This window comes from Dicentrarchus labrax, unplaced genomic scaffold (genome assembly GCF_905237075.1).
Source record: "Dicentrarchus labrax unplaced genomic scaffold, dlabrax2021, whole genome shotgun sequence".
Lineage (NCBI taxonomy): Eukaryota > Metazoa > Chordata > Actinopteri > Moronidae > Dicentrarchus > Dicentrarchus labrax.
The window spans coordinates 21,760,655-21,787,195 of NW_026136706.1; the positions used below are offsets into that span (position 1 = coordinate 21,760,655).

At 39.9% G+C, this 26,541-nt stretch overlaps 1 protein-coding gene across 1 annotated transcript in view; it reads left to right on the forward strand.

Annotated features, from left to right (window-relative positions):
- The first annotated feature begins 7,338 nt into the window (after positions 1 to 7,338).
- The window catches only part of cwc22 (CWC22 spliceosome associated protein homolog), a 46,329-nt gene continuing 27,126 nt past the window's right edge, over positions 7,339 to 26,541 (forward strand). The window contains exons 1-11 of the mRNA XM_051404326.1: positions 7,339 to 7,470; positions 8,245 to 8,409; positions 9,624 to 9,666; positions 11,632 to 11,681; positions 12,446 to 12,499; positions 17,274 to 17,313; positions 17,431 to 17,526; positions 20,519 to 20,578; positions 20,676 to 20,823; positions 21,140 to 21,200; positions 26,210 to 26,317. Coding sequence (XP_051260286.1) covers positions 7,428 to 7,470; positions 8,245 to 8,409; positions 9,624 to 9,666; positions 11,632 to 11,681; positions 12,446 to 12,499; positions 17,274 to 17,313; positions 17,431 to 17,526; positions 20,519 to 20,578; positions 20,676 to 20,823; positions 21,140 to 21,200; positions 26,210 to 26,317 — 868 coding nt within the window. The 5' untranslated portion in view covers positions 7,339 to 7,427. The remainder of the gene's footprint in view (positions 7,471 to 8,244; positions 8,410 to 9,623; positions 9,667 to 11,631; positions 11,682 to 12,445; positions 12,500 to 17,273; positions 17,314 to 17,430; positions 17,527 to 20,518; positions 20,579 to 20,675; positions 20,824 to 21,139; positions 21,201 to 26,209; positions 26,318 to 26,541) is intronic.

A 26,541-nucleotide genomic window follows, 5' to 3' on the forward strand; every position in this document is an offset into this window, starting at 1 on the left:
CTCGAACTGCGGAGAAACATGACGGTGAGTTGGTGAAGCGCTCACGGTGCTGCTGATAACACTGCTTACTGTACCGCTGCCGCTGGCTGGACCTCTGTGGGCACACACAGCTTTTTACTGGGGCTGCTGTCAGTCCGGTCCTCCGTGTCAAACAGCAGGAACAACTGAACAGGATAAACAAGTTGGTCTCATCTCGAGAAGAAAGGGAAAGTTTAATGACACATGGGTTGTTTTAAAACATGGAGGTCGGTTTTTATCGGGAATGTGAGTTTACGGGGAGGACGTTCATACAGCAGATGTTTAAAGTGGTCAGCATCTGCGCTATGTGTTCATTACTGTGTGTGTGTGTGTGTGTGTGTGTGTGTGTGTGTGTGTGTGTGTGTGTGTGTGTGTGTGTGTGTGTTGTTGACAAACAAATAATAGCTCTTGAGTGGAATATTTGTGAGGAACCAGTGAGTTGAAGCTGGACATTGTTGGAAAGTGACTCATCCTGTATGTTTCAGTGATAGTGAGGCGCTCACTGTATACGCTGCTCTGTACTTCTACATGTCACACTCTCAAGAGTATGTGAAGCGGTTGAAATCGCTCCACCTCGACCACCTACAGCATTTAAAGTGCTGCTCAGATGTTAATGCATCAGTAATACTAATCCAATGATATATATTATGCAACAATGACAGTGGCCTTTCTGCTTTAGTACTTTTACTTTTGATACTTAAAGTGAATTTTGTTCTTAGTACTTCTGTAGTTTTTACTTTTACTTGGTGTAAATTAAGTTGTGGGGCTGCTACTTTTACTTGTGACATTATTTCCACCAGTCTGTGTACTTCAGACAGTCTTTACAGCTTGTTCATTTTCATTGTTGATCAGTCTACTAATGGTGGAAGAAGTATTTACGTAAGCAAAAGTAATTACAGGCTGTCTGCAGGTTCTTTAAAAGTCTGAAATCCAATAATCTGGTTTTTAGACCTTAAAATGTCTAAAATCCAATAATGACAGGTCATAAAAATGGATCGGAGTAATGAAGTTAATGTTAACTTGTATAAAGTGGAATTTTTCAGTCTCGCTTTAAATGTGTGTTTGGGAAAAGTCCTGCTGAACATTTATTAAAGTCTTAAAAAGTCTGAATGAAACCTGCAGAAACCCCGAATTGCACCACACTGTAAAAATGCTTCATTACAAGTAGAAGTTCTGCAATTGAAATCTACACTTATGCAGAAGTATTCTGAGCAAAATGTAGCTCAAGCAGCAAAAGTAAAAGTCCTCGTTATGCAGCTGATTTGCTCTCGTCAGTGTTGAAATGAAGCCAGTTCTACCCACTTTATACTGTAAAAGCTGATTGCTGAAGTGCAGTAACATTGGGTCTCTTGCAGGAAGCACTTTGTTAAAGCGTAGGGTCTGTCTTAAAACAGTGAATATTTAAACAGGTTTTTCTTGCGGTTCTATGAACATGTGACTGGCTGTATTGCAAAAATATGCAGATAATTTTCTTCATTAAGCAATCAACTGTTTAGTCTATAAAAATATAAAGCAATCAATTAGAATTACCCAGAATCCAATTTGATGTCTTCAAGTTTCTCGAATAATTGAATAAACCCAAATATATTCAATTTACTATCGTATATGACGCACAAATCCTCACGTTTGAGGAAGCTGGAACCAGAAAATGTCTGACATATTTGCTTGCGAAATGTCTGTCAATAAACTGATTAATGGACTAATAGTAGTTTCAGCTCTAGGTTTGTTCTGGGTTTTGTTTCCTTAATTCCAACAGCAGGAGCTAAAATTCCTCTTTTCATTCTTTTCATTCTTTAACATAACATAAATCTGAATGTAAACCCAGCAGAACAGGTTACCTTATATGGCAAGTTTAGAAGCGTTGATTATGTTGTTGATCAAATCTAATGAACAGGAGGTATTCATTTATGAGGTTTGTGCAGTTAAGAGAGATTGGTGAGTCTGATCCGGAGTACTCGTACGAGGACGCCTCACATTAAAAAGTAAGAAAGATTTCAGATGCAAAAAATGTCTCCCACTGAAATGTAGTGGAGTAAAGGAACACAGTAGTATCACATGGAAATACATAAGTACCTTAAAATGATTCTAGCCTTTGTTCTCTAGTCTCTGTCTGAGTGTTTTCTACAGTTTCCTGTAACAATGATACACACAGGCTCCGTCACACTGATGTTTGCTGTGATCAGTGAGATGAAGGCCACAGTGTCAGCACAGCTGGAGGGTTTTCTGTGTTCAGGTTGCAGGAAACAGACTGGAAATGTGGTTTTGTTCCCACAGTTGCGACCCCCCGAGTCTGGTTTCCGTCAGAGTCGACAGGTTATCTTAGAGACAGACCTGATGCTCATGCCGTCAGTGGGTCATCTTTACTCAAACACATTCCATTTACAATGATATGAAACAGAGAAAATAATAAAACTCACCTGTTTTATTTTTATACTTTATTGCAAGAGTGCATAACATAGATCTACACCTGCTTACATGTGATAATATTCATATTTCTACCATTCATTATTTGGTAAAAGAGAAAAATAATAGCATATAAAGGTAGAGCTGAAACCATGAGTCGATTAACCGATAATTTGATCGTCAGAAAATACATTTTGATGGTTAATATTATAATTAATAATTGCCATTTGATTAGCAGCTTTTCTTTGTCTTTCGTGATAGTAAATAAATATCTTTGGGTTTTTGTTGGTCGAAGAAAACCAGCAATAGGAAGATGTCACCTTGGGCTTTAGTAAATTGAGAACAACATGTACATTTTATGCCATTATATATTGTACTGTAAGACCTATTGGTAGACGGTTTGTATCTCAGTCATAGCTACTGACTATCAGGTATCTTTTATCTTGGATCTTAACAGCTATTGGATGGATGGTCTTAAAAATTGGTTCCGATATCTTTGGAAGGACTTTTTCTTTAGTGGCGCCATCAGGTCAGTTTCAAGATAAGATAGACTTTATTGATACCACACCAGGTAAATCTGCTTGTTGTTCCACTGTTGCATTTAGTCCAGATATTCATGTTTCCCTCAGGATGAATCATAATAACTCTGGTGACTGCTGTGTCAAAATACAGCCTCACAAAGCTGCTAGCAAGGTTGTATTTTGTTCAGTTAAATTAAATATTACCTTATACGTCCCTCAAAGGGCAATTTAAGGCAAGCAAGTACATAGACACTTAACTTTACACACATGATGATGCAAATGTTAGAAGGCAAGGATTAAGATAAGGTCTAAAGTGCAAATGCATTTATCAGTCTATCCGCAAGGTAAACTCACCATTTCTAATGGCTTCTGGAGTAAAACCTTCCTTCTATTTGTTTTCCATACAGGCATCTAAAATGCAATAATGACAGCAGATAAATGACAACATTAAAATACTTTCCATAAAAGAAGAAAAGAACATTGTTAATATTATTTGATCTACTTCAAAGGAATTTAGTGGCCAGTAGATAGCAGACTGTATTTTCTTTATCCGTCATCACACGTAGGTCTGGACAGTTTCAACATTTATGTCATGAATGGCTATTAGGAGACTGTGTTTTGGTAAGATTATCATTTCTTTGGTTTTGTATAACATTTAAATCCAAAAAAAGATGGATTGCACCAGCCCGCAAATTCTTGCATTTTGGGTTCATGTGATTGACCGACTGAGAAGAGACATAATAACACTCAGCAGGACTCTTAGTCTTGTTTCTGTTTTTTCTCAAAGTTATGAGAGTTTAACACGGTCTCAACAGAAAAGCCTCATAAAGAACTTTAAGTAAAAATAAGCTAGATTAGCTAAATTGTCTTTTAAGTGATTAAATATTTGATCAAATAAGAAGTGAACAAAGCAAAGAATCTGACCAGAGGTTACATGCCAACCTTCAGAACCATAAAAGCATTATGGTTCCATATCCAACCCTTTTCTACATGTTTTGATGCTTCAGTCCACTCTGAAAACGTGTCACCATTGAATCCTTTAATGTCAGGATCCAAACTAAACACAGCTTCTGTTCTCAGTGGACAACGACACTACAAACCCTTCATCGCCTCCTTTAAGCCCACAGGAGCAGAGTGTCTGATGCTTTAAGGAAGAGAAGGAGAACATTAGTGGGGAAGGAATAACAGGACTGAGACGAGGGTGAAAACCCAGCTCCGCAGTGATGGCTGTGTGTCGGAGAGGATGCACTCTGCACACTCTCCGTTGTTGTTGTTGTCTTTTGACATTCCAGTTTTGTTTTGCATTTACAAGAGAAATCTAAAAATAAACCGATTCCTCCCTCAGCCCCCCCGCCCCCGCCCCCATCCCTCTCTTTCCCTCTCCGTCAGACAGGAAGTTGTTCTGTTATTCATTCTAAACACTCATTTCCTGCTTCACACGTTCTCATTTAGATTATGCTGCATGCTTCAGTGTTTTATCAGTAACTCCACAAGGATTATTCTATATTTACCTCCGAGCTCCAGTTTAATCTCTTCATCACTTCATTGTCTCTTCCTGCTTTCTTGGTCTCATTGAGTTTTATTTTAGTAAATGACTTTGTGGCTATATCCCCATGTTAGCTATTGTTAGCAACCAGGTAACCAAATGACCTGTTATTACATTTCTGTTTGTACACAGTGTTAGGTTAAAGACAGCCTTCCTCAGTAGCCTTTTCGCCTGTAAGACTGAGCTGAGGGAGTTAAGAATTTTCTGCTACTAACATTTATTTGTATAAAGAAGTAATCTGTTGGTTATTTTTACAATGAACCCATTAATCATTCGGTCTGTAAAATGTCAGGAAATGTCAGTTACAGCTTCCCGTAGTCCGAGGTGACATCTTCAGATTACTTCTCTTGTCCCACCAACAGTGAAAACCAGACCTAGAGATTGGTTTTGTCAAGTTTGCTTAATAGATCTCTTAAATTACAGATTAGAAATATAGTTGTCAGCGAAGTGTGTGTTGATCATGTTATTGATGAATCGATTCATTGTTTCAGGCCTCCAGCAGCTTTCTCTTACCGGGTAAGAGTTTCTGTGTTTAGGGTGAGTTTATCTCATTAGCTTTGAAGGTATTTGGTTGGGGTTGGTATTGTTCTGTGGGGGACATCAATGTCTGAACCAACTTTCATGACAGTTCATTCAGTAGTTGTTGAAATATTTTGGTCTGGACTAAAGTGTTGGACCGACCCTCTCTTTCGCTAGCATGACTAAAAGTGTTCTCTCGTTCCAGCTCCTCAAATGTGATGATTTTCTGATTTTCTCTGTTTTGTATCATTGTTCAAGGAATATATTTGAGTTTTGGACTGTTTCATATTTCATAAACTAAATGCAGGGCTAGAAATGAACTTCATTTCCTCATCGTCCCACAGCTCCCGAATTATACTGTCAGCTGTGCCAGACTTAACAACCATCGTCCCTTGTTGAACAGAATGAATAGAATTTAATAACGTTGTTTCTGGTCCACCATGGAGGTTCTGCTAGTTGTTCCCTGCTCTTATATTTGAATAAAATACTGGAATAACTCCATGTGTTTGGCCACAGCAGTGCTAATGCAAATCTTTTTCTTATTGGTATACGGTGATGGATATTTGCATACAACGTATGTTTGAGTTAAAAAAGGTCTTTTTTTAATCCTCAAACGGAGGGAGAAAATGAAACTAGTTAAATATTTACATGCTCAAATAAACTATTTACATACAAGCTATAGGTTCACCGTAATCCAGAGACAAAGAGTTAGAGAGAAGGTCGAACACACATTAACGTAATCATTTCATTTGTAATGATTTATTTCTCTACTGTGCCAGAATTGTCACAGACACTATACCTTTGTGTCTTTTTTTTATTGGCCCTGGGACAAGGGGACATGCTTCGTTTTGAGCACTGACTAAATATTAATAAAATCCTCAGTTTTTAGATTGATGTTTGTTTAGAGAAGTCAACATTTGCTTACTTTTAATATTTATATTTTAGTAAGTAGTGTTTTCATTGTGTGGTAACACAGTTGAGAGCAGAGTCTCAGACATTTGGATGTCTGAAATTTGACAGATGGCTGCTGAGAGGAAAGCTTTTTAATCAAAATTCATGCATTATGAAATATTGTATAATGTTTTTTTTCTGCCAGTTATGTTCATTTCTTAAGTTTTGCTGCTGGACACAAGATGTCTCCTACTTCACTGTAAAGTCAGTTCTCAGAACAGTTCCTTTGAGCTTTATATTAATGGACTCTTTGATTATTATAACTGTGTAAGCAGCAATTAAATGCTGCATTTGGTTAAGATGGAGCAAATTTCCGATGTGATACTGTGGTAAACTACAACCAGACAACAAGATTACAGGATGAGCCAGTAGTGTTTAGAGAGAAGATTGTTCGAAAGACAAAAAAACCCAACAGCCAAAGTGACTTTTTTTTTTATCAAGTTACTAACTGCCACTGGTTTGCTATTTTAACTGTTAAGAAGTGACTGGTCAGCACCAAAATAAAGGTGTGCAGGATTTAATGGCATCTAGCAGTGAGGTTGCAGATTGCAGCCAACTGAATAGCCCTCGCCTCACCCTCCCTGTGTGTGTGTGTGTGTGTGTGTGTGTGTGTGTGTGTGTGTGTGCATGTGCGTGCGATCTCAGCTGGTCTCAGTGTGGGTAACTTGTTCATCAATAATTAAGGCCACTTCTCAACTTCTCGTCTCACCGCAAACATCTTTCCTCTGTTTCAACCCTCCAGGATGGAACACACTCTATTTATTTAGAGCTAATTAAACACATGGTTAATAATTAGTGGGCAGCTTTGTCAGTGTTAAAACTCAATTTCTCCTGGCTGTCGTCAGTCTCTCTTTGCTGTGTATTTGCCGTGCTGTCTGCTGTCACCTATCTCTATCTTTCTTCCGCCAGTCTGTCTCTTGTATGTCTGTTATTGATGTTTTATCGTGTCAGAGTGATTTATGTATTTTGTGTACTATATGTGTGACTTTTTATGTCTGTGTATTGTCTGCTTCTGCCTGGCATGTTTCAATCAGTGCCTAATAGGCAGCACAATGCCTTCTTTAGTGCATATTTCCCTTAACAATATTTACAGTTTTATTGCTTTACATGTCATGCATCATGTGCTTCTGTGATGTTTTCATTAGTATCAAGCAATGTAGTATAATGATGTCCTTTATGTTTATTGCTCCGCATGCTTATAAATCATTTCAACAACTTGAACTTCTTTTATTGCATGACTGTGTAACATCTGTCCAGAGACTACAGATGAAAAATATCCTCTTGACTAACTGCCACACTTACAGCAATGCTTATTAACACTGTCCCTGTTAAATAAATCAATAAATAAATGAATGAAGAAGATTTAATGTGTCTCTCTAGGTGTGTTACCTGTTGCTGATGTTGCTGTAGAGTTGTCAGTCTTCTCTGTCTGACTGACTGACCCCAAACAGACACACAGACAGGCAGATATGGAGAGTGGAGTTCTGGGAATGGACACCAGCACTGCTCCAGGTGGGTCGTCTTACTTAAACAGCTGAAATAATTCGCTAAAAGTAGTGGGCATAAATAATGGATTAGCAATTAAAATAGATCGCTAAACAGATAAAATTAGCTAAAAGTAATGAATAAACAGTTGAAATAGTTAAATAAGCTAAAAGTAATGGATAAATGGTGGGAAGACCCAGCATCTGCCACGCAAAAACTTCAGCAAATTTACCTGAAAATCAACAAGTCAGTTGTAGGAAAAATATCGTATGAGTTTGTAGTATTACTTAACATCCACTTTAAAATCAGTTGAAATGAACATGTGGAACCTGACTGGTGGTGTAGGTGAACGGGTACATGATCCCATCTGATCAGGATGGGGTACATCAGACAAAAAAGAACTTTGAATCACTGGTTTACTTTATTTGATGGTATAAACTCACGTGTCAAAGTTCATTAACGTCGAAGGTGACTGTCCACAGCGGTCACCTAGCTCCTTACCTTGCGAGTGAGTCAAATGTATTGTAATTCAATGTGATATTACATTGCCATTAATGCTGGGCCCTCTGTCATGTGTTTATTGTCCGTTATCATACTGGTGGTTTAAAAGAACAGTTAGGTGGCCTACATATGCAGGGCAAGGAGTGATGCGTGTGATCGTTTACACTGCTGACTCACCTGCTGTATGTGTTTGTATTCAATCAGTTGCAGTTTCTGTATGTCAGGTTGAATACCTGCCAAACCTGATTCATGACTTCATAGCAGTCAGGCTGTCACACATATTGTTGATTGATTTTTCAGATCCCAGAGGGCAGTCAGACTGCAACATAGCCTGTCTGCGGCGTCGGGCCTGGGCCCAGAGCAGAGACTCCATCTGGCAAGAATCAGCACCAGAGCACTGTGGCCCCCAGGAGCCCCAACAGAACCAGAGGGATGGGGAAGCACAGAGACCCTCAGAAGAACCAGGTTAGACTGCACTCAATGCTCACCAAATCAACATTGTAACTGAAATGTTACATACAAATATTTCAAATTAACCCTGTATTTGCTGATCTTCTGCAATAAAATCCAAAATCCACAGCCAGGCCAACCTGCATCCACCTTAGCTGAGTGCCAAAGTTAGACATTTATATCAGTGTTGTTGTATATGTCAGCTGATGAGTGACAAGAAATTATTGAAGAGAAAGACCAATGGTGTAGTAGTTGAGTTAACTAGAAGCTCCAGTACATAGTTTATCTAGGGGTTTTATTAGGATTCCCACTAGCTACTCTTCCTGGGAACATAAAAACATGACAAAAGACAAAAAGACACTAGAGTACAAAACACAAAACACCACATATGGGGTGCTGCATATATTCATTACAACTGTTTCATCCCTGAAATACAGTAATCCTCACCCTATGTTTTTAGCCATGCTAGCAGCGTGGCTCTAGGGATGAAAACTCTTCATTGGTTCTTCAGTTGATCCACCACTTTGGTCCAGATTAAGCCCAGAGGATGACTACTATTGTCTCTTCCTGTAGCGCCACCATGGATTGCCGGGAAATCTGGTTCAGACATTTATTTCCCCCACAGGATGAATTTGAATGACTTTCAGATTAAAATTATAATTTGTCCAATACCTGCAAAACTAATTGTCTGTTTAGTGCTATTGTCATTGTGAGCGTGTTTGCATGCTGACGTACAACTCAAAGTACAACTGTACATCCTCACAGAGCCACTAGCACAACTATAGACTCTTATTCTTGTTTTAACATGCACAATCCTCTGAAGCCATATTGGCTTTCTTTAATAGTAAATAACCTTTGGATACTTGGACTTTGCTGTTGCAGCTTTTCAAATGTGAGGATTTGCTGCCTTCCTGTTTTCAGAAAAAAGAAGTAATCTGAAGACGTCACATTGGGCTCTGGGAAACTTTGTTGGGACTTTTTTACTGAACAACTAAATGGAAAAATAATTGACCGACTGAATGATAACGAAACTGTTAAGAGGCATTGGATGTGGCTCCTTTCGATGTTAACTGGTGGAACTGCAGCCTTAACTTAAATCAGCTGAAATGTAAAGGGTTATATCCTGAAGTCCGGCACCACTGTAATGCTTTTATAGCATGTTGTAATCACTGTTGCACATGGCATCTACTGGCTTATTGCTTTAACATGCTCATCTGTCTCTCTGTCAGGGCAAGTTCCTAACAAGATAACCAGCTGGCTGATTGAATGCAGGTACAGTATCCACTCAGCACCTGATTTAAGGACCACATCAATGTCTTTTAATGTCCCGTTTTTATCCTGGGTGCTACGTGTCACATGTGCACTACTGGATTATTTCTCAGGAGCCAGTTTCAAGTTGCTGCTAGTTCATTCATCAAAAAATGATGGATGATTAATCATGATTAGTAGGAAAGTAAAATAAACATACTTAGTAGTTTTTTAAATCCTGTCTGACTGGTTTAGTGACAGACAGGCTAACTGATTTTCTTCTTACTGGTTTATTGATATGTTTTCCTGGTGTTTGGAGGTGTATGTGTGCGTATTTAGCAGCAGTGTTATCAGCTGCTGACGTAGAACCGACCCACAGCCAACGCCTAGACATACAACATACAGAACACACACACACACACACACACACACACACACACACACACACACACACACACACACAAAAGGAGCAGACCAACGCCCAGAGATATGGCACATAGAGCTGTTTAGGTGAAGAAAAAAAGGAAAGAGGAGGACGCAGGAAGAAGTTGACAGAAGACGGAAAGAAAGGCATAAAAAAGAAAGAGCAAACAGAGGAGGGGTTCCTCCTGCTGTGTCAACATTGTTATCAAACACACACACGCAGTGTTAGCTGCTGTCACTCACAACCCCACGACTCTACAGCGCACTGACGTTTCCTCTGTAACGTAACATCACCGTGGTAACGTGACCAGGAGAATCAGAATCACAGGTTACTATAGCAACAGCCACAGGGCAGGGGCCTGAGGCCAACATGGCTGCCGGTGGAAAGTGGGAGGAATAGCAAACACTGCGACTGTGCACTGTTACACAACCATCAGAGAGTGTGTGTGTGTGTGTGTGTGTGTGTGTGTGTGTGTGTGTGTGTGTTGAATGGTGGCATGAAGTTTGTCCCATTGATAAGAGCTGCAGGTTGTGTAACAGCTCAGTGTTTCCAGCGTCGGGCTGCAGGCAGCAGCTCAGACCCGCTAGCTTGCTGCTGCTTTTAACTAGCCTGATCTGTCAGCTAGTTAGCCTGGGACAACTAGTCTGGTCAGTAGAGCACCTGGGATAGGTACCAGGATTTAGCTTGGGATGTTTAGTCTTATTTAGCCTGGTCAGTAGTTGACTCCAATAAGTAGCCTGGACTGACCAGGAGTTTGCCTTGGATAGTTAGCCTTCACCTGACAGGCACTTTGCCAGTGGTACTTGGTCTTAGCCTGACAGGCAGTTGGCCCGCATTACGTAGTTTTTGCCTGACATGTAGTTAGTGCTGGTATGGCCCTCGTCTGACAGGCCATACTTTTAATGTTGGGATAGTTAACCTTAGTGTGACAGGCAGCTAGCATGGTAAAGTTAGCTTAAGCCAGATTAGGTGGTATTCTGGTATTTTTAGCCACATCATGTTCAGTAGATAACTTGGGATACTTTGCCTAAGCCTGACAGGCAGTGATAGTTTGTGTAGCCTGCTCAGTACCTAGTGTGGGCTGCATTGATTTAGCCTGAACACGAGTTGGCTTTGAATAGTTATTTTCAAATAAACAACGGGTTAGTTTGCTGTTATAGTTTTCTTTATACTAACTAGTGTTTGCATGGGATTATATTCATCAGTTTGACCAGTAGTTAGCCTGGGATAGATAGTTTAGCCTGGTCCGTTGTTAGCGAGTCTAGCCTGGTTAGGACTGTACTTGTCAGGGTATGTGTATTTGAAACTAGCCTGATGTAGCAATAGAGGAGCATTAAGGGAGAAATATTTTTTATGCAAGACCACATTCTGGCCACTGTGTTCCCTTGAGTGTGGTGTATCTAGTGCTTGCTATGGGCATCATATTATGTGATTCTAAGTGATACAGCCGGTGTGCTTTGCCCTGTATACTGTGCGGTAATTGGAGCTAAGCTGAACGCACTGGTAGTCTGTTGGATTTTTATGGTTTGGGTTGATATCTAACTCTCTCTATGTCTCTTGTCCAGGACTCCCCTCGGAGCCTCTCTAGATGATCAGAGTGCTTCTCCCAGCAGAGGTAATCCAAATTTTCTGTGTTGTTTTTATATTGTATAATATGGATATACAACTTGTTAGGAGTTGCAAGACAGAACCTTGAAGAACTAACATTGCGTTACTGTAATGTGTGCCAGTTGGAAAAAATAATGCCAAAGATCATTTAGTTTGTGTACAAAAACTACGCCGTGATCAACAAAAAATGAACACCGTAGTAACCTTTCTAGCTAGCTAGTTAAACCAGTGAATTTGGAAACTCACTGTTACATTAAATACACGGTAATCCATTTCTAGTTTCAGCCATTGTAGGTGTGTGTTCCCTCCCCAACTCGTACTTTGATGTTGCACCTAAAACAAGATGACAACTGACTTCTAAATTAGATTCAGCAATGTACATGTATTAGAAACATAGTATGTTTTTAAACATTAATGCATGTAAACCTATTCTAGTAGATGCCCCCCCCCATTTAAAATAATAAATCTAAGAGCATAATATGGCCTCTTTAATATATTATTACTTATTAAATTGCCATTACATTTGGTAAAAAGTGCATAATGACTTGTTTATGAATCAAAGTTTAGGACTTGACAGTCTTGACTTGGGACTTGAATGCCAGGACTTGAGATTTACTTGTGACTTGCAAAACAACCTCTGACTGACAGCTCCTCCATTGCTGGGACTTTGGTTTCTGACTAAATACTTCAAGCTATTCATTGGTGATATGTTACTAAAGGGATTTCACAACGTAACTACTTTGTGTGTACTCTGGGTGTGTGTGAGAACAGGAGTGTTGAGGAACGGCTGCAGCTTTGAAGATGACCTTTCACTGGGAGCTGAAGGTCAGTACAGAGAGAACCTCACAATACAAACAAGATTACACGTTCCTGCTCATTGTTCAGTTTCCCCCCCATTTTCTGCTAATTTTGATTTTAACCGACGCCACCAACTTAGGGAACACTTTGACATTTAGTTAAATCCTCTTGTTCTCCATCTTACCCAGAGTCAGATTAGACGATAAACATTGGTAGTGCTTTCCCCCAAATGTCGATGATTCTAATCATTAGTCCAGAAACTCCTGATTTGAACCTCATGCTGTCAGTCGAATCATTAACTGCTAACCTAACAGTAATGAAAATAGAAAAGTGTGACTGAAACGGAGGACAGACAGGGCAATGCATGCTCTGTGTCTGCAGCCTCATGTCTGCCCGCGCCCTTTATGCTTTCAGCTCCAGTGCTGAAGTCTGCTACGCTTCCTGTTGTATTCCAGTGCGTCCGACAGGAGAGGAGTGCAGTTCGTTAGGACTTTATTTCTTTACTTATTACTACCCCAACAACCCGCATATCTCCATAAGTAAATAATATAATAATACATAGTGTTGAGATACAGATAAAAAGGTCCACCAGCAAACAATCAAAAATAAATTCATACAAAGTGCATACAGTGACTGTTTTATCAGAAAGGTACAGTGAGTATACATGTAGAGTGAGATACAGGGTAAGTTCGTAGTTACTATCTGGTCCAACAATGGGCCAGTTTCCCAGAGATAAGACTTGGACTGGCTTAGATGCCACTAAGACTTCAGATAGACATCCAAATTCATCTATAGCACAAAGCTGTTCTCGATTATAATTACTAATCATTACTAATTTGCTATGAATTCTGGGTAAACTAGGATTTGGTCATTCGAAAGTTACTAGTAATGTCCACACAGTGGTGGCTGTTTAGACTTTAGAAAATTCAGACTTTATTTTTATGAAACCATCTAACTTGCATTACATCAATCTAATAACAAAATATAGACTTTTTAGGAAAAAAAACAGACTCTGTGGTTGTTCTATTTGCTTTCAGACCACAAACAAACTGCACCAGGGTATGTAGACTAAGACCCTCCTTTTCTTTTAATGTGGTCCTGATCTGGTTGTTTAATCTGCACCAGATTTCAACTAGCAGCTTTACACCAGCCCAAACGAACCACACTAACTGGGCAAATGCAGTTTGTTCTAACCGAACCAAACCCTGTAGCACCTTCAGAAGTGCAGGTGGGGCTTGGAAATGTTACATGAATAGCAGCGAGTGACAGCAAAGCTTTCAGGCGAGCAGTGTGGCAGCAGGCATGCAGAAAGAGTGAGCAGAGCACTGATGGCTTAAATAGACCCGCAGACATAAGTTGCCTGCCTGAACTGGCTTGTAGGTTTCACTTCATAAAAAAAACAAAAAATAATCGCAATTTGAAAAATGCTGTCGTTTAAACCGTGATTTTGCTATAAAGATGTTGAATTGTTCAGCCTTACATGTGATGTACATAAAAATCCTGTAATATAATGAGTAATGCAGCTTGATCACATGTGTGTAAAGGACGGGCAGATGCCTGACAAACACAACAGTGTCAGTAGAATCAACACCAGGTGATACACCGCTCCATCTTCATTCTTCTGTCCTGTTTCTTCATGAGGGAAAAGTCAACAGTCACATAGGTGTGGAAAAACACTGCATGCATGACTGACTGTCCTCTGAATGTGTGTGTGTGTGTTTGCATCATTCCTCTGATCTGCTGTGAATGCATCAGTTATGGCTCTGATAGCAAGAGTGTATGTGTTATTGAGTGAACAATAGTCTGTAATGACTTTATGTTGAAGCACTGAACACTGACGCGTGTGTGTGTGTGTGTGTGTGTGTGTGTGTGTGTGTGTGTGTGTGTGTGTGTGTGTGTGTGTGTGTGTGTGTGTGTGTGTGTGTGTGTGGACAGTGGGTCAGCTGGGGGAATCTGGGACTGAATAGATGCTAATGAGTTGATGCTGAGAGGTCAGAAGTTGTGTAGATTTGATCAGAGACGTTCTGTTCAGAAACAGCAGTCTCTATTACTGGGTGTCACATTAAAGTCGACTGTAACTATTATTGTAACTAAACTGTATCAAAGACCACAACAGCTGCTCTCTTGCCGCCACATCTAGTGATGAAGTGAGGAATTTGTCATTTCAGCATTAATAATTTACACGTTTATAATTAATTAACAAGTAATTTGACCTTTAATGTGTCCTCCAACCGATCCTCCAGCTTTATTTCTTAACCTGGTTGATTTAATTTCTTGCTAACATTGAAACACCTCAACATTTTTCTGTCATGTGTTGGCAAATACAGTCACTTTTACAACGCTTTGTCTTGCTTTACACCAAATCATTAGAAATTATTCTTCATTTAGACGTCAGTTACCTGGTGGAAAAACAGATTCTGGAGGGCAAATGCATGCCTCTTCTGGTGAGGTGCTCGTTTGCAGACAGACATAAAGCATTAAGTCGTGATTTATTCTTAATTTAACATGCATAGATGGCGTATTGTACATGTAGCATTGGAATGACATGAAATATGCCAGCTAATACTAATTTCCACACTGCAGCCAGAAAAAAGTGCATGAAAATAATTCTCATGATATATTTTATTAATAAACATACTCCAAGTCGTTTTTAACTGCTTATAAAACAGAGTCGTTTTAATACTGGTGCCTCTATATGACCTACATAAAAAAACAACACCATCAGCGAGAAGATTGGCTATTGCTATAGTTATTCTCAGTGCTGCTTTGCTCTGGTTTGGTCGGATTCTTCAAATCTTGTTATCTTGAGAAAATCAGCCTTTTGTGTTCTCAAGATAACAGGCTAAGTTAACTTGTGATCTTCGTTCCCACGTGATTAATGCAACAGTCACTCTCATTTTAGTTTTATTTTCTACCAACTCCTGAGGAGAGTAAATGTTCTACTATGTTCACCAACTAGTCACTATCTTTTTCTGTCTGTTGTTTGGTGCTGAGCGGGTTGTGTACAGTGGGTTTATCACAGCTTTTTTGCTGAAATAGCTTCATGATGTGGCTAAAAACTGAATGAGAGCTGTGATCGTGAGCTAAATGGCTCTGTCAACTCCTTGTCATCAGCATAAATCTCTCCGCAGGTTGCTTTGTCTGACAGTAATCATGTTGAGATGAACAGTAGACCTTGGAGATGTCATGTATGAACAGATCCTAATGGGCTGTAATGATGCCAAACGTTATCGGGACAGGATGAGAGGGGATTAAAGTGTTAACGTGTGAATTGGAGGGAAGTGAATTAGTCTATTAAAGGATTCAGGGTCAATTGAATGGAAGTGAGTTAGTGAATTAGTGTAAGGAGCAAGTTTTCTGTTAAATTTGGCTCCTCTAATCCAGTTTTCCACGCGCTAAGGAAACACTGTGGATTCAAAGGAAGGAGAAGAAATTCAGCTGAAATTAAGTGGAAAAGAGAGAGAGGCACTTAGACTGACAGTGGGAGGGCGACAGGTCCAAACAGGTTCTTTTGAATTTTTGAACTGGTCACACCTCCAGCTGGTGATGACTTTCACTTCATTCATCTGTTTCTGCATTATTTATTTATAGAGTCTGAATGGCAGCAGGTTTAACCGTCTAAATACTTTGAGACAATTTTGGAAACAATGGTTCCTTGATTAGACAAAAGCAGCTGTTTTGAAGAGATAACTGTTGATAGTGCTTACTGAAATGACAACTGGCACTGGGAGTTATTTCTGCTATAGCTAGCTGGCTAATCAAGCTAACACTAGCTTCACGAGTTGATTGAAAGCACTCTGGCTGTGTCAATTTAAAAAGAGAATCTTGTAAAGTATCTTAAATATGCACTTACACAATATTATGCAAAAAGACTGAGGCTAAAGCTGCAGTACATGTCCCAGGAGAAAATGAATCATCTTCAGCAGTTGATAATATAGACGATGAAGACCTGTGTGTAGAGCTAGGTAGGTAGTCCTAGTATTATAACTATGAATAAAAAATGTAATGTAAACCTGTTGTCATATTTGAACATTGCGTCTTCAAAAGACTTTGCAGTTGAGGACTAACTCATGTTTGGCAAACATAACAATTTTGTGTAACCTTATCTGAGGTTGCTGGAATGTGAACTTCCCAAAAGCCCCAAGAAAGAGCACAACAGAGCCGCTGACGTTCGCCTAAACTCCAATAACATCCAGAACCGCCTTCCACACAGTGGATGTGCTAGTTGTGAACTGAGTTTTAATCTATAATGTACTCTTTTATTACTGTAGGTAGTAAGCTAGTTAGCAGACATGCTAATAAGTGCAGCTTATGTTAGAGCAGATAAAGACCGATTAATTAAAGATTAATCCATTCTTCACACTTTTGCACTTGTGTTTTTGGTTTTGGAATTGCTACAAATCACACTACCTTCCAGACTCTTTAAATGCAGAACATCAGTCTTACTATAGCTCCATGTACACACCTTCAACATGTGGGGAAATCCAAAGCCTTTGCCTTGCAGGCCTAGTTACTGTTGCTAAGATTGGTGCATCACTCTTTTTGGGATGAGTTTAGTGAACAGTCAATTCAATCTGATTATCGGGCTGTTGTTTGTCCGACAAAAGAAGCAATTTTAAGAAGTTAGCTTGATCTGTTGGGGGGAAATCAGCATTTTGATCAACAAATGATTCCCCAGTCAATCGAAAATTAAAATTATCATTAGTCCAGCGCTAATATTCTGCCTTCCTTCAGTCTGATCAACAAAATATTGTTTTTATTGATTCATGAGTAATCTTTATTATCTTGTTTTTCTCTGCAGCCAACCATCTTCAGTCCAGTAACAATAAAACTGAATCCTGGTGAGTCACTTTGTTTTTTTATTCTCTACATTGAGTAAATAGTTCTAGCTGGTTGATAACTCAGTTTCTTTTCTCTCTGCCAATGTGTGTTAATGTTCTTTGTTAATGTGTGTGTAGTTTTGGTCTGGTGGCGGATCAGAAGAGGAGTCGGTATAAAGAGAGAGGAAGAAGTATGAACTCCACAGGATCAGGGAAGAGCAGCACCGTGTCCAGGTCAGTCTTATCAGTTCACCGTCAGACTCAGGGAGGTTTCTGCATGAAGTAACGCAGTGATACACAGAGGGCAGTTATTAACGCTCAATTCAAACCAATCAGATGATACCACACAGATTGTGTGTGGCACAGGCACGTAGTGCCGTTGTTCACAACCAAGAGGTCCCAAGATGAGAAGTGATGGGCTACAACATGATGAAGTAAAAAATAATAATCCAGTTACACAAAAATTACAATTGTTTTTGGGGATTTTATTCAGTTTTTTTCCTCTGATTGTCATATACTGCATACTTTCCACTTCTTCAGGTCCATAAAATCCTTCAAATGAAACAATAAGGATAACATATTAAAGTTATAATAATATAAAGATTTTCATGAAATGAAACCTGTTTTTGAGATATTATAGATATTATGTTTGGTTGGCTTTTTCCAGCAATAGCGACTGATTGTATTGACGATATGTAATTACTCTTAATAGTAGTTTTATTGTTAGTGGCGGAGTCCACCATTCCCACGATTTTAAAAGGGATTTTAGTTTGAAATTGCCTTCATAGGCAATGAGGGATTCACAGCAAATAATGTGTGTAATCCATTTAGTCATTTGATCTTATTGATACAGTATTAATCTCACTGGTTACTGTTGTAGCTGTATCAGAGCTATGTTAAGTCATTGCTAATGCTAACACAGCATTTCCTACTGCTGCTGCAGTGGTGGCTTTTATTGTGAAACAGCCACAGGAAACACAATATATTAGTCACCAAGTTTAGCACTGACTGCAATTTTTCGTTAAAAATTAGTCTAAAAACAAGACAGCTGCCATTTTGGGTTTTTGTTCAACACTAGATCAGTTTTAACTATGTCAGGGAGTAATGGAAGAGCCACAGTGAGCTGAAAGATGAAGAGCTGCAGGCAACAGGCTGCATACCTTCAACTCAGAGAACTCTGAAAAGTTTATTTTTGAACTCTAAAATGTCCTACTGAATTCATTTGTCACAGGAATTTTCTTAAAAATGGAAACAAAAACTTATTCAAGGGATCCTTTTTTGAAAAATATAAAAAAAATGACATCAGTCAATATGCTGTTGTTGGATTTCAATATGAGCATTGGTATAAGCTTCAAAAGTTGGGCTATTGTATTAGGTAGACATTGCTTCATTTTAAGTGGTCACAAGCAACATTGTGTGTAACACGTATGAAGGTGTAAATATATAAAGATGTTCCCACAGTGGTTTGAGCCATTGTGGTTAGTTTTTGGTGAGAAGGTTTTGTTTTGTCTCAACTGAAGCTTCTGTCTTGTATCGCCTACAACCGTAAAGACATGAACCAAGTTTTCTCAGCTCCTCCCAGTGATACTTGACTGGTTGGTTTGAATGATGATAACAGCTCACAGTGTCACTGCTCTATCAGGAATCTTTACCTTTACAGAGCTCCGTTATTGAAGCATGACGCAGGTGTGGTCAATATACTTTAAATTAAATACATATCTCGATATTTAAGGTGCATGAGAAGATCTGTGTTTCAAGGACTTACTGTTGAACTAATTGCCTGTGCTGGATATTAGTCTGTGATTGGTGGCGGTGGGTGATCGGGGCAAGGTGATGAAGTCAGAGCGGGGGGTGTGGCTAAGTGGACAAGGTTTGGGGCAGTGCTCCAGTTGTTTGGTAAATGGTGTATTGTTTTGTGTGTAATAGTTCAGAATGGGCTGTAGGTGATGCATCATGGGTGATCCATCCTGTTGTACAAGGTTTGAGAGACTGGCCCCTGGGCTGTGTTCAGTGTGACAGGGTTTTGCTGGAGATTGAAGCATTTTTCAGGTTTCTGATGATATCCACTGGACTTCCTGAGTCTAACTCAGACTACTGAAGCCTCATATCCATCTAAACATATAGAACATACATATACACATTTACAGCTGAATTAATTCACAGCTGCAGAAGTAGCTCATACCAGTCATGTAATACCACCTTTAATGCACCATTGTTTGAAAAATAAAATAAGGTTTTCAGTTATTTTGGCACAGTTGAATGCAACTTGATCACAAGAATGCAAATTCAACCAGTCCCTGCAATTTGTGAAACATCTTCCCCACAATTTCCCCCTAAACTCGAAGAATGCTGACCAGTTTAACCAGCCACCACAATGTTGGTATCAAACCTCATCTTTACATATTTATTGCAACCATGATGATGAGGTCCAGTTTTCCTGGAACTTGTCTTCTCAGACAGCACTCCAGCACACACACACACACACACACACACACACACACACCCCCAGGCTCTTTATAGCCGAACTTCTCAAATGACCATCTAATGCCTAAAATTAAGAATTTCTGTTGTGGAGACCTTTGGCAGCATTACATGACATGGCACAAGCCTTGCTTAGTTGGCTAACTGCAGGCTAGCAGCTATTAGCCCACAAAAAGCCCATAAACTGGATATTCCTGAGATTCAGAGCTGTTCTTAAACAGGTATAACAACCTGTTACATACCGTCATTATAACAGTCATGTTTCTTTGTAAATGACTAACAGTTTGTAATACCAATCTGTATTAGGACTTAATTGTTCCCAAGGGGAAATTCTTTTCCAGAGAACTGTACACATCAAATGACAAACAGCAAATAGTAACAACAAACAGACAACAGTACACACTCAGGCCAGTTCAGCAAGACCTCTTACTTAAGGCAAAATAACCAACAATAGTTGCAGGTTTCTTTGAAAAGCTGCTGCAAAATGAGCTCCAATTGGGTAATTTTGGGCTACAAAATAATCACAAAACTATTTTGCAAGATGGGGGCTGATCCTCTGCTGCTGGTCAGGTTTCTTTCTGGTCTCTACCTCCTCTAGGTTTGGCTGTTGAGGAGCTGGGGAGGGGCAGCGCCTCACTTACTAACTACCTCACTAACTAACTAATTAACCAACTACCTCACTAACAGACTAGCCCACTAAAAGCTGTGTGTGAGAAGTACTAACTGGCTGTGTGTCTTTTCGTAGTGTTTCAGAGGTGTTGGAGCAGTCAGAGGAGCACCCAGAAGAGATCCTCCTTACCCTGCGGTTAGACTGACTAAACTAACCAGCAGACTAACTCACCAGCTAACTGACTGCCTGGCTGGCTAACTTACTGACTGAGTGCCTGTGCGTTTGTCCACAGTGTGTCAGAGCTGCTGGACCTGTACGAGGAGGACCCTGAGGAAATCCTCCTAAATCTTGGTTTTGGGCGAGAAGAACCCGACCTAGCCTCGAAGGTTCCCTCCAGGTTCATCAACAGCACTTCCTCAGCCCGAGGCATCGACATCAAGGTACTGATGACAGCAGTGTGACAACACTGTAAAAACAAACTGTAAATGAAAACAAATGTGGCATGTTTAGGTCTATTAAAAATATAGAAAAAGTCCTCACCAATGTAATAATCTGAACTAAATTTAATCTAAGAAGACTAAGAGTCTGTAGCCATGCAGTTGGTTCTGTGAGGCTGTACGAAGGCAGAAGGGCAACCCTCTCCCATTGACAATGTTAACATGCTAATGCAGGTATAATGTTTATATGTGCTAACTGCCTCATGCTGTCGTTCGTTACTGTTTTATGAAGATATCACTTCCTCTGGTTCACCTGCAGGTCTACCTGGGAGCTCAGCTACAGCGCATGGAACTGGAGAACCCCAACTACGCTCTGACTAGTATGTACCTCTGTCCAGTCTACAGTGCTACTCCTGCATCTGTCCTTGTTTTCATGACTGTACTTTACTCTCTACATCATCCAACAGTTTCAGAGCGGCCACAACACCCCGACACCTCGACACCTCAGTACTATTGATGGAGGGTTAATCATGTTAGTGATGAGAAGTTCACGTCCTGAAACTGTAGACAGAGGAAGTGAAGCTAAAAGAGTGTGTATGTGTGTGTCCTGTTCCCAGTATTACTGTGCTGTTTTGTAGGGTCCTTCAGCTCTTTTAGCTGTTCTGCCAACTGCCTGGACAACACCGCCAGCAAGGACAAAGATCTGTTTGTCCCAGACACGCACACACACAACCACAGACCTGCTCCGCTAACATCCTGGCCTCTTTTTGTTTTCAAACTCGTGTGTGCATGAAGGTACTGGCTCCGTAATTAAACAGACACACACGGCTGAATCTCTTCAGCTCTTCTTGACAGTTTAACGGTCTGCCATAAAAAGATCCCCTGTATGTGAGAAGATGAACACTCCATAGCTGAAAGTACTTCAGGTCTGCAAAAGTTAGATTTTACGCTTGGATCTCATCACTTTGTTGTTTGTTTAAAGTGGATAACACAGTTAATGAGTTTTCTGTAGTAGAAATTAGCACTTTAACATGAACTGAACAGATTTTTACTAGAATTTGTATCTTTTCAGTGCAACAGATTTCTGTTTTTGTCACTATTCACCAGTTTTATTGACTGCTGGTCAATTTGTTTGTTTGTTCCCTTTCAAGTTTCGTCTTTCAACTTCCAGTTGCTATTGCAGGCCGTGGTAAACACAAGTAAAAAGTTGCGGTCCTGATCTGCTTACACATACTTTTTTTAAGAAGTCATGTGACCTGGCACCGCCGCATCCACCACAGATATCAGATTAAATCCAATCTCTGGTGTAAAGTCATCTATGATGTTACCTAGCTTGCTACCAGCTCATGTAGCTTACTGTGTGTTGCAGCAGCAACTTCATGTTTTGAGACATTTTAAGAGCTGTGATGCAGACTTATCAATACAATGATGCAGGTTATTAAGGATTTCAAATTATTTGCTTTTCTCAAAAATCAGCTGTAAAAGAGTACCCATAAAGCCACGTAAAGTGAAACCACACTTTTAGCTGCAACCCTACACTGACATGCTGTCGTGCAATCCACACTGACATGCTGTCGTGTATATGTGTTGTGATGGTTATCAAATGATTTGCATAATTATAGATAACTTTTACAGATAGCTAATTATAAGATCGCCTCCTGACGTGTTCACAGTCAGCCGTTAGTAGCAATATTGAATAGTAGTTTAGGGTCTCCTATCAAGCGGCCTCGGTCTGAACCCTAGTAAACCCTTAAATTCACCAGAGATTGTTTGAACTAACAGGTGAAGTTTGGAGGCACTTTGAAAAGGATTGTCAGGTCAGCTTTGGACATTGCGGACTGCTTTCCGATTGGGTGTAACTTTGTAAATGATGTATATATTACTAATGGTGTAAGTATGCTCAAGAAAGAATTAGCATGGCATCAGACTAACTTGATGGCAATGTGAAAAGCTGTCTGTCACAGAGAGGGGCGAGACGTGATAATTATTCCATTGGGGTTACCTTTTGGACAGTCTCTCCTACAGGGCATTCACAGTGTTGCACTCGGTTGTACACGTGAAAAGGAAAGAATTTGTGGGAGGAATGAAAAAAGAAAGCGAGAGAGTTTGAGAACCCCGGTTACTTTCTCACCTCCACACACCTGGCCAGTGACGCATAAAGCGTGTGAATGTTAGATTGTGTGTTTTGGAAAGTTACAGGAATTTTTTGATGAAAGTTAGACGCTGTTCGACGAACAAGAACTTAATTTGAAGTATACTAACACAGTAATACTCCCCGAGACACTTTAATACCTGATGTAGTAAATATTTGCTTTAAAACTAACCGCTAACTAACTTTACGCAAAGCTGCAGTGACTCGGACGAGAGCTTTTTTTCAAGTGAACTGCTCCTTTAACAGTCTCTGGTCTGTCTGTGGTTCCTGGAAGCTTTCTTCTTTTCCAGAACATTCTCATACTCTTCCATCGGTTCCCTGGATCCCAGACACGTGTGTGTTGTTGTTTGTTATGTAAGCTCTGTTCTCACCATCAGAAAGAATCTCTTGGGATGAAGAGAAAAAAGAGGGAGTACGTGTCGTTTTCTCTTATTCCTCACTTCCTGTTTTAGGATCCTCAGAATCAGCATTAGTGCGGAGTCAGCAGTCAGCAGGAAACAGACTCACACAGTATTACTATCATCATACACAGCTGCTGAAATAAGAGGATCATGTTCTGTTGTCATGTCCAGATGTGACTGAAATAGCTCAGCTGTATGACTGACTGGTTTGTAGCTTGGACACAATCATTTTTTTTATGTGTCTTAACTTTATTTGTAGCTTCTTTCAGAATATTTACAGCTTGTATATAAGTTTCATCAATTGATTTTTTAGCACTTAAAACCAGCAGACTATTTTAGCAAACAGCTGCCTACTTCCACATCTAGGAGACAGACACATATTCCTCCCACTGAAGTTGTTTTTATCTCTGCCTGAAGAATCCAATATTCACTCTCCTTTTAGCTCTGTTTTTGTCTCCACCATCTTTTGGGAAGAATATCTGGCTCTTTAGCTGCTTTGATTTGTGCCGCATGGGCACGAAGTTACAGCTGCCTGCTGCTGGAAATGAGGTTAAAGAGAGCACTGAGACTTAACCATACAGTAAATGTGCAGTGAATCTAAAGCTAGGAGCTAAACAAAGCTCAAAAGCTCCATAGAGCTGCAGAGTTACCATGGATTCAGTGAGTTATGCTGTGGGCTACAACTTGAGGGTTATTTTAGCCTGTATTTGTTTACATTTTGGCAAATTGGCACCATGGAAAGTATGCCGAATAAGCTTTTAGCAGTTCCCGCTTGCAATGTATTCATGGATGTACGGACAACTTTCACTGGCACTTTCATACTGAAGTTCTGGAGTCTCTTTTTCTCCGGTTTCTAAATGAATTTATGGACATTTAATCGGAATGGACAAGACGGATCAGAGACAATTACGTGTAATGATATGTCAGTGTACATGTCAGTCACGCTAAATATAAAAATATGAGTGGGATTTATGACGCAAATGGTGGCAATTAGGCACTAAAGGTATTTAAGTACCTTAATAGCCTCCATGAGCTGTGTGACAGTCGCTGCTAATGCTCCAACTGGGAACTGTGTTGATCAGCGGGCCAAACAATGACAATGACTAACTTCCTGTTGTTACTGACATGCATATGTCCCTTTTACCTCACACAGTGTCCTTGCCTCACTTCTCTCTCTCTCTCCTATGCTCCCTCTTCAACTCTCCCGCCACGGTTTGAAAACCTCTATGTCAAGGTTATTTTTTTGCTTATGAGCTTGTTTGTTTTTAGTGAGCATAGATAGTTTCATCTTTGTTGTGTGTAGAATAGTTACATTTAGCTGTGTTGTTTTGGGCAAAATACCATTTTAAATAGCTTTCAAATGTCACATCAGACCACTTTTCAATACAGCTGCACTTTATTGTGAAGGTGTGCTGATCTTCCTGGTAGCCTAGTGGATAAGATTTATACTTTATAATTGCAATAGCCCTAGTTTAGTTCCACCTTTCTTTGTTACGTGTGATTCCCCCTCTCTCGCCATGTTTCCTGTACATATAGAATTGCCTTTTAAAAATGTGGCAAATTCAGTTTAGGTCGGCCTTTTCATTTTTGATGGCATATGTCAGTGTTGACCAAAGTTCACTGTAGTACTACTGCATTGTAAACTCACTGTAATAGTAATTACTGTACTTTTCTTCTAACCAGAGAAGATGTTGCAGTTCTTCTTCTATGATTAAATTAAATTGAAAATCGCCAAAATTGAAGTTGGAAGATTTTCACACGACAGCAGTAAAGTAACTGAATGCCGAAATAAAAATTGTTAGCCACAACATATCTGCTTTTTTAGGATAAGAGGTCAGGATGGGTTCAGAGAGGAGAGAATAAGAGACCGCAGGCCTGTTCTGTATTTCAGGTGATGTCATCAGAGTGAGTTACAAAAGACAGAAGTCTTTGTTTCATAACCGACCGACAAGTATTTAGACAGCGAGGGATGGAGAGATTAAGGGGGTGGGGAGGGTGATTACGGAAGTAAGGAATGTATGCAAGTCATCATCCTGTTAGAGATGAGACTGACAGCTTGAATTACACAACCACAGAATAAGAAGAAGGAAGGGCAGCGGCCTGGGTTCGATTCCAACCTGCAATATTGTGTCATCCAGTTAACCTGGTGCCAAACCTCTGAAGCAATGCCTACATATCAGATTTGTTCTCTCTGGTGTTTTGCTCAATAACAACTGTTTGGAAGAACAATTGACCAATCAGAGCTTTGTAGGTGGGATTAAACATGGAGACATAATTTTCCTACATAGCTAGCTAGCTACCTAGCTACATCCTTGTCTGGATTATCCCGTTAGGGAGCCCCTGGGAAAAACATTGCTGTTGTGCCGTGTGTATGTACTCTTTACCTCCATGTTCCCATTATTTCCAGTGAAACCAGTCTTCCTGTACTGGACTGATACATAATTTGTTGTGATTTGATTAAACCCAACTTGTATCATGTAAGTACCATGTATCCTGAAATAGATTTTGACACTTTGAGTTGCCTCCCCTGGGCAGATTCCTGTTTTGTCAAGTTGTTGACTGCAGGATCTGTAAATCAGTAACTGTTTGCTAACATTTCAGTTTAAATGGTGATGTTATGTCAATACTGTGTTCACAACTCGTTTCTGCTTCCCCCAAGTGGCCAAAGAATCAGTTCTAGCAGCTGAAGCACAGTGTTTTTCATTTGCATTTGGTTTTCATTAGCATTAGTACCTAAATGAGGAGGTTTGTAGTTTTCACATGGTCTTCTCTGTCTTTATTTGTGCTCTGTGAAGCACTTTGTAGTAAATGCACTGCTTTGTTGTGTCTCTCTTAGGTCGTTTCCGTCAGATTGAGGTCCTGACTACAGTAGCTAACGAATTCTTCCAGCTCTACAGTCAGGTCTCTGGTCAGCCTGTCCAACGCATCAGCCCTAGGGACCAAGGTAACCATGGCCACCACACCGAAGTCCACCGGTGGATAGCTTTTTTGTAAAAATTTGGTGACTGTTTTTGTTTAATAAAGGCTGTTTCATCTCAGTAACGTTTCACCATGGACAAAACATTAGTGAATACAGTGTATTTCGTCAGAGTTTATGTTCACAAAATAAGCACTTCATTTGCCTGATAGCGTTTTTCATTCTGATCTGTTCATCATGTGTCTCTATTA